Here is an 8,989-nt window from a genome sequence, read left to right as displayed (position 1 = left end):
TCACAGTCTCCATTCCATTTTGTTGCTTCAAAGAAATATTCATTATTTGTTATTTTCATAGTTCAGGTTTGTTTAAAACCTCTTCATTTGAATAAACTCCAATGTTGTAAACATAATCTCATATTGTCAATATGAATATATGGGTTACAGGGATGAATCCCAATGCATTTCGGGGTCTCCCTTCATCAGGGGATACTCCCTATAAACAAAAATGACCATATATTAATAATCTCCAAAAGCTGATAGCATAACAACAAAGCCTAAGATTTATACGTGAACAGTGATCAATGGCTGCAGATCTAATGCAATGTGGACGTAAATGATGTCTGATTCAGTTAAGCATAAATTATAGAAATATTCTCGGTGGTCGTGGTGACGTGGACTATAAGGAAAAAATAAAAATAAAATGAAACCCCCGTGATGTGAACCTTTACGAAGTGCCGGTAAATGGTTAATACCGTTTGTCTACATATGTGTCAAAACCATGGGTTCTTAAAAAGATGTGCCGGAAATTCAATTGATTCAAGAGGGTTAACTACGTGACTCTTGCGTCCATTAAACTGATTGTAAATGAAAAAAATCTTATCGTGTGGGATCTAATCCGCGTCGCTGCGGTGCATACCTGTGCAATACCCGTTCCTCGTTCAAAACAATTCCGCGTTCCGTAACCGTTGGAATCAGCTGTGATCCTAATGTGCCCCGGAAGTAAATAGGTGCGTGCTAGGAAAACTCAAACGAGATAGAAGAAAGACTAAAACCCAACCTTAGTGATACGGGTGAGTGTCTGTAGCGTAAAGTTAACGCACTAAAAAAAGAAAAAGAAAAAGAAAAAAATGTCTGCTAAATTAAAAACAATAAATTTCAAAATACCATCATACGAAAATACATTTTAAATCTGGAATTATGAAATGCGGTATGTTAATCACAAATGTACACCTGCACATTGATAGATATTTACAAATAACAGTTATATTCCACCCGATCATTCAGACCCTTCGGGTGTAGTGAGTCCAATACAAAAATCCAATGTAATTCTCTTTGCAACAGGAATTTCTTGTTGTCTCTGCCCATTTGCAATGGCACTTGTTCCAAAATTAAGAATCGGAGTTGACTAATATTGTGAGATAGTGTGTTAAAATGTGTGGCAATGACTGATTTTGGGTTATTGTTTCTTATATTGCTCTTATGCTCTGTCAAACGGGTTTTGATTTTTCGTTCCGTTTTTCCCACATAGGGCAGCCCGCATGGGCACTTAAGTAAGTACACGACAAAACTAGAGTCACATGTCGCTGTCACATGCAGTTTAATGGGAGTTCCTTGCGTTGGATGAGTCAATGTAGTTCCTTTAATTATATTGTTGCAACTGCCACAATTCAAACATGGAATGGTTCCCTTGTGTATGTCTTCTCTCTGTTTTTTGTGTTTCAACATCTGTTGTAGGTTTTTTGTACGTTGGTATGCAAATATTGGTGGTTGGTTGAAAATGCCAATTGATCAAAAAATAATAACCACAGTGTACACAAAAACTACAGACAGAAACAACTTTTTACACTTTTCAAGTTTTCATCAATTAAGTCTTAAACAACACCTACCTTACTCGCAGTTACTGAGGATAAAAAGAATATCATCAACCGAAGACTTGTACCAGGAAAACAAAAATACAATGATGGCAAAATTCAAACAAAGAGCATATCCAGATTCTGTACTACATCAGGCCAACGAAAGAGCAAATAAACAAAGCAGACAAGTACTACTTAAGAAAAAGAATTTGGATGTTCAACAGGACCGTAATGTGTTCGTTTCTAAATACTCAACCAGAAGTCAAAAAATCAAACACACAATAAAAAAATATTGGCCAATGCTACAAGCGGAGACAGAATTTAATGGCATTTTCAACCAACCACCAATATTTGCATGAATGATCGGGTGGAATATAACTGTTATTTGTAAATATCTATCAATGTGCAGGTGTACATTTGTGATTAACATACCGCATTTCATAATTCCAGATTTAAAATGTATTTTCGTATGATGGTATTTTGAAATTTATTGTTTTTAATTTAGCAGACATTTTTTTCTTTTTCTTTTTCTTTTTTTAGTGCGTTAACTTTACGCTACAGACACTCACCCGTATCACTAAGGTTGGGTTTTAGTCTTTCTTCTATCTCGTTTGAGTTTTCCTAGCACGCACCTATTTACTTCCGGGGCACATTAGGATCACAGCTGATTCCAACGGTTACGGAACGCGGAATTGTTTTGAACGAGGAACGGGTATTGCACAGGTATGCACCGCAGCGACGCGGATTAGATCCCACACGATAAGATTTTTTTCATTTACAATCAGTTTAATGGACGCAAGAGTCACGTAGTTAACCCTCTTGAATCAATTGAATTTCCGGCACATCTTTTTAAGAACCCATGGTTTTGACACATATGTAGACAAACGGTATTAACCATTTACCGGCACTTCGTAAAGGTTCACATCACGGGGGTTTCATTTTATTTTTATTTTTTCCTTATAGTCCACGTCACCACGACCACCGAGAATATTTCTATAATTTATGCTTAACTGAATCAGACATCATTTACGTCCACATTGCATTAGATCTGCAGCCATTGATCACTGTTCACGTATAAATCTTAGGCTTTGTTGTTATGCTATCAGCTTTTGGAGATTATTAATATATGGTCATTTTTGTTTATAGGGAGTATCCCCTGATGAAGGGAGACCCCGAAATGCATTGGGATTCATCCCTGTAACCCATATATTCATATTGACAATATGAGATTATGTTTACAACATTGGAGTTTATTCAAATGAAGAGGTTTTAAACAAACCTGAACTATGAAAATAACAAATAATTAATATTTCTTTGAAGCAACAAAATGGAATGGAGACTGTGAAATAAAACAGTTCACTGATTAACAGACATTCGTGGTTTAACTTATTACAGTTTTAAGTTGAAAGAGTGCACACTGGGATTCACCTTCCACTGCGGAAGGAATCGAAAATTCAGTTTCAAGCTACATCCCTTTTGATCAGGGGAGAAGATCCCACAGCACCGAGAACATAGTGAAAGATTTACAAAGTAATTGAAAGTTTACACAAAGGAGTGCGACCGATACACAACTTTAATTCTCTCTATGATCAAAACGCGTCAGCACCCAGTTAAAACATGTCATACGAAGATATCGCTAACATCACCGGCAACAAAGCCGACACATTTGGTTTCAACACGGAAGATATCAACCGTATATATTCGCTCATACAGGAGCCAGAATGCATAGCAACAAGCACAGGATCAATTGAATCAAACATTAAACAACTACTATTCGCTGCCAAAAGGGAAATTAACCAACGACTGCACGCCAGCACATTGATACGTTATCACAAAGTCCAAAGGATTCCAAGAGGTTTAAGGATACCATTGAAATCAACATTATGTAAGAATAACGCAAGATTCACGGAACGATGGTACGGCATTTTAAACAAATGTTCATTAGACTTGATACTACTAATTATTGAAGAGCTTTCAAAAGTATTAGAGGACCTTGAAAAAGAAGTTGGTCAATTGAAACAAGAGCTAAGCGACAAAATGACTACTGAAGACTGGAAAAAAACTCTAGAAGACATTAATATTCAACTTAACAAACACACAGCAGAAATAAATGAGAGGAAATTAAGAAAATTTAAGAGAAGACACAGTGGATTACAAGTTGGGGGAAGTCTACAGCTGGGCAGAGGAGTATGCCACACGCAGACAACGAAGACAGTTCGATAACAGGTCCACGGATGATACCTCATCCTCTGAGGATTCACAACAGAGACGTCAACCTAACTTTCAACCAAAAGAACACCTTTCCAGGAATACAAACGTTAATCAGGGCAAACGATTCACCACAACGAGTGATGGAAGTACAACACCTTCAACTTCTGGTGCTTCTTTTTTAGGAAGAGGCCAGGCCCCACTCGGAGATCCAGGCGGACAAAATACGACACCAATCGCCAAATCAACAAGGAGTCAAAAAACCTAGTGATTAACATCTCTTCCACTGAATTATCTAAATTCCAAATACAGACGTTACAAAAAGGTTTATCGTATGTACCCACGTACCAAAGCCATGAACTTGAAGCACAAGTCAGTTTATTCAGATTCATGAGGAATCTTCGATTGAAACATTTTTTTACAAACATCAGTACATTTTCAGAACCAATCGACCGAGGTACCTTAATGGATTTAAAGCCAGAAAGCACATTCCAAGCACCAATCAGTCATAAAATCTTGGACACTTTTGAGACAGTAGTTCGCAAGGATCTTCATGGTATATTTCGATCCAAAACATCAAAAAGTACAAACTTAACTAGTAACGAGAAAATGGCCATTTCTAATCTTGCCAATAATCAGACAATCACATGCTGCAAAGCTGATAAAGGAGGAGCACTAGTCATTTTGGACACATCGTTTTACATAAATAGCGTGGAGCTGCATGTTTCAGACATTAACGTATACATGCGATTACTTTCGGATCCTACCTCATCCTTTAAACAGATTCTGGCATCAATCATTGATAAGGCTTTAACATTGGGAACCATCAACGAGAGAGACAAAAATTTTTTGATCAAGCAGAATCCGAGTATACCGTATCTATATATGATACCAAAAATTCATAAGAACTTACACCACCCTCCATTCAGACCAATAGTGAGCACACGCAACTCCATTCATGAACCAATCGGCAAATACATAGACAGACACCTTCAACCAATGGTCACACAAATGACCACATACGTTCAAGACACAACTGATTTCCTCACAAAACTAGACAAAATGGAGCTGAAGGAAAATATCGAGTACATTTTATGTACCATGGATGTACAATCATTGTATACTTCAATTCCCCATAATTTGGGACTCGAAGCACTGGAATTTTTTCTAGTAAGAAGTAACAAGGAAAGTGATCTCAATGTCTTTTTAATTGAGTTGATGCATTTTACGCTGTACCACAGTTATTTCACCTGGAAGGACGAGTTTTTCACACAGTTGAACGGAACATCGATGGGAAATTGCGCCGCTCCGGCATATGCAAATTTGTTTATGCATCATTTTGAACTTACTCACATCCTTGCACACAAAAAATGGACGGACAACGCAATTTTATTCATCAGATACATTGATGACATTTTTCTCATTTGGAAGGGAGAAGAATCCACACTAGTCAATGCCATTCAAGAACTAAACATGGTGGATGACCGCATCCAATTTACATATTCTTTGAGTAAAGAAAAAATACCTTTCCTAGATGTGGAAGTCAAGATAATTGATCAAAAAATAATAACCACAGTGTACACAAAAACTACAGACAGAAACAACTTTTTACACTTTTCAAGTTTTCATCAATTAAGTCTTAAGCAACACCTACCTTACTCGCAGTTACTGAGGATAAAAAGAATATCATCAACCGAAGACTTGTACCAGGAAAACAAAAATACAATGATGGCAAAATTCAAACAAAGAGCATATCCAGATTCTGTACTACATCAGGCCAACGAAAGAGCAAATAAACAAAGCAGACAAGTACTACTTAAGAAAAAGAATTTGGATGTTCAACAGGACCGTAATGTGTTCGTTTCTAAATACTCAACCAGAAGTCAAAAAATCAAACACACAATAAAAAAATATTGGCCAATGCTACAAGCGGAGACAGAATTTAATGGCATTTTCAACCAACCACCAATATTTGCATACCAACGTACAAAAAACCTACAACAGATGTTGAAACACAAAAAACAGAGAGAAGACATACACAAGGGAACCATTCCATGTTTGAATTGTGGCAGTTGCAACAATATAATTAAAGGAACTACATTGACTCATCCAACGCAAGGAACTCCCATTAAACTGCATGTGACAGCGACATGTGACTCTAGTTTTGTCGTGTACTTACTTAAGTGCCCATGCGGGCTGCCCTATGTGGGAAAAACGGAACGAAAAATCAAAACCCGTTTGACAGAGCATAAGAGCAATATAAGAAACAATAACCCAAAATCAGTCATTGCCACACATTTTAACACACTATCTCACAATATTAGTCAACTCCGATTCTTAATTTTGGAACAAGTGCCATTGCAAATGGGCAGAGACAACAAGAAATTCCTGTTGCAAAGAGAATTACATTGGATTTTTGTATTGGACTCACTACACCCGAAGGGTCTGAATGATCGGGTGGAATATAACTGTTATTTGTAAATATCTATCAATGTGCAGGTGTACATTTGTGATTAACATACCGCATTTCATAATTCCAGATTTAAAATGTATTTTCGTATGATGGTATTTTAAAATTTATTGTTTTTAATTTAGCAGACATTTTTTTCTTTTTCTTTTTCTTTTTTTAGTGCGTTAACTTTACGCTACAGACACTCACCCGTATCACTAAGGTTGGGTTTTAGTCTTTCTTCTATCTCGTTTGAGTTTTCCTAGCACGCACCTATTTACTTCCGGGGCACATTAGGATCACAGCTGATTCCAACGGTTACGGAACGCGGAATTGTTTTGAACGAGGAACGGGTATTGCACAGGTATGCACCGCAGCGACGCGGATTAGATCCCACACGATAAGATTTTTTTCATTTACAATCAGTTTAATGGACGCAAGAGTCACGTAGTTAACCCTCTTGAATCAATTGAATTTCCGGCACATCTTTTTAAGAACCCATGGTTTTGACACATATGTAGACAAACGGTATTAACCATTTACCGGCACTTCGTAAAGGTTCACATCACGGGGGCTTCATTTTATTTTTATTTTTTCCTTATAGTCCACGTCACCACGACCACCGAGAATATTTCTATAATTTATGCTTAACTGAATCAGACATCATTTACGTCCACATTGCATTAGATCTGCAGCCATTGATCACTGTTCACGTATAAATCTTAGGCTTTGTTGTTATGCTATCAGCTTTTGGAGATTATTAATATATGGTCATTTTTGTTTATAGGGAGTATCCCCTGATGAAGGGAGACCCCGAAATGCATTGGGATTCATCCCTGTAACCCATATATTCATATTGACAATATGAGATTATGTTTACAACATTGGAGTTTATTCAAATGAAGAGGTTTTAAACAAACCTGAACTATGAAAATAACAAATAATGAATATTTCTTTGAAGCAACAAAATGGAATGGAGACTGTGAAATAAAACAGTTCACTGATTAACAGACATTCGTGGTTTAACTTATTACAGTTTTAAGTTGAAAGAGTGCACACTGGGATTCACCTTCCACTGCGGAAGGAATCGAAAATTCAGCATTAGAGACATGACAGAGAGGGCACCTCAGGCCCCAGATGGGATGTGAGCATTGGAGGACAGGGAGAAGGGCACCTCAGGCCCCAGATGATGGGATGTGAGCATTAGAGAACAGGGAGAGGGGCGCCTCAGGTCCCAGATGATGGGATGTGAGCATTAGAGAACAGGGAGAGGGGCGCCTCAGGTCCCAGATGATGGGATGTGAGCATTAGAAACAGGATAGAGAGGGCGCCACAGGGCCCAGATGATGGGAGGTGAGCATTAGAAATTACACAAAATGGTCAAGCCCATTGTGACGACTCTATAAGAGAGCACTTCCTTCAACAGGACCCATCAATCACTTAAGGTTGTTAAAGTCGTGCCAAACGCACCGAATAGTCTGGTATACAAAGGAGGAAATGGTCAAGAGCACACACTAAGACCTTCCTACGATAGCGTATGCACAATAGAGACTATTACAATACGCCCTTGATCGCATAAAAGTCTAGCACCCACAGAATCAAAACGCAAGGGGCTGGGAAAAACTCACCTGTCCGTCGGTACCCCGGGGCGGTCTTTGAGTTAAGACCGGAGGTGCCGGCGGACGTGGCGGCGAAGTCTATTTATCCATACTAAGACCCATTATGATTTTACTGCTGACTTTTAGGATCTCTCACCTTTGATTCATGGATAGGACTTCATCCGAGACAATACTTGTGAGAGATCAGGTGACAATCTTCCTTTGTTGCTCCTTCTATGCTAGTGACCAGATCACTGCTTCATGAACTGGTCCTGCTGTTTGGAGTACACAGACCCAGATGATAATAACAATTAACCACCTTAAGTGATTGATGGGTCCTGTTGAAGGAAGTGCTCTCTTATAGAGTCGTCACAATGAGAATGGGGTTTTACCTTGACCATTTTGTGTAATTTCTTTGCTCAGCCACAGACCCAGGTTGTACTAGTGTCTTGATAATTGTCTTTAGGGGAAACACAACCTGCTGGTCTATTGTTTTGTTAAAACTTCCCTTAGACCTCCCCCCACGTTGATATGTGTTATCACAGGTGAGCATTAGAGACATGATAGAGAGGGCACTGATGGCCCCAGATGATGGGATGTGAGCATTAGAGAACAGGGAGAAGGGCGCCTCGGGCCCCAGATGATAGGATGTGAGCATTAGGGACATGATAGAGAGGGCATCTCAGGCCCTAGATGATGGGATGTGAGCATTGGAGACATGATAGAGAGGGCACCTCGGGCCCCAGATGATGGGATGTGAGCATTAGAGACATGATAGAGAGGGGGCACCTCAGGACCCAGATGATGAGATGTGAGCATTAGAGACAGGATAGAGAGGGCACCGCAGGCCCCAGATATTGGGATGTGAGCCTTAAAGAACAGGGAGAAGGACACCTCACGCCCCAGATGATGGGATGTGAGCATTATTAACAGGGAGAAGAGCGCATCAGGCCCCAGATGATGGGATGTGAGCATTAGAGACATGATAGAGAGGGCATCTCAGGCCCTAGATGATGGGATGTGAGCATTGGAGACATGATAGAGAGGGCACCTCGGGCCCCAGATGATGGGATGTGAGCATTAGAGACATGATAGAGAGGGGGCACCTCAGGACCCAGATGATGAGATGTGAGCATTAGAGACAGGATAGAGAGGGCACCGCAGGCCCCAGATAT

The 8,989-nt window shown here is 39.3% G+C and overlaps 1 protein-coding gene across 1 annotated transcript; it reads left to right on the top strand.

Moving 5' to 3' along the window:
• The first annotated feature begins 4,829 nt into the window (after positions 1–4,829).
• LOC146788871 (uncharacterized) lies at positions 4,830–6,248 on the top strand. The gene has a single exon (XM_085630982.1). It carries the CDS (start codon positions 4,830–4,832, stop codon positions 6,246–6,248), a length of 1,419 nt encoding a protein of 472 aa, XP_085487108.1.
• Positions 6,249–8,989: the final 2,741 nt, after the last annotated feature.

The sequence above is a fragment of the Triturus cristatus genome, chromosome 10, assembly GCF_964204655.1.
Source record: "Triturus cristatus chromosome 10, aTriCri1.1, whole genome shotgun sequence".
NCBI lineage: Eukaryota > Metazoa > Chordata > Amphibia > Caudata > Salamandridae > Triturus > Triturus cristatus.
This window is presented reverse-complemented; position numbering and strand designations above follow the sequence as displayed.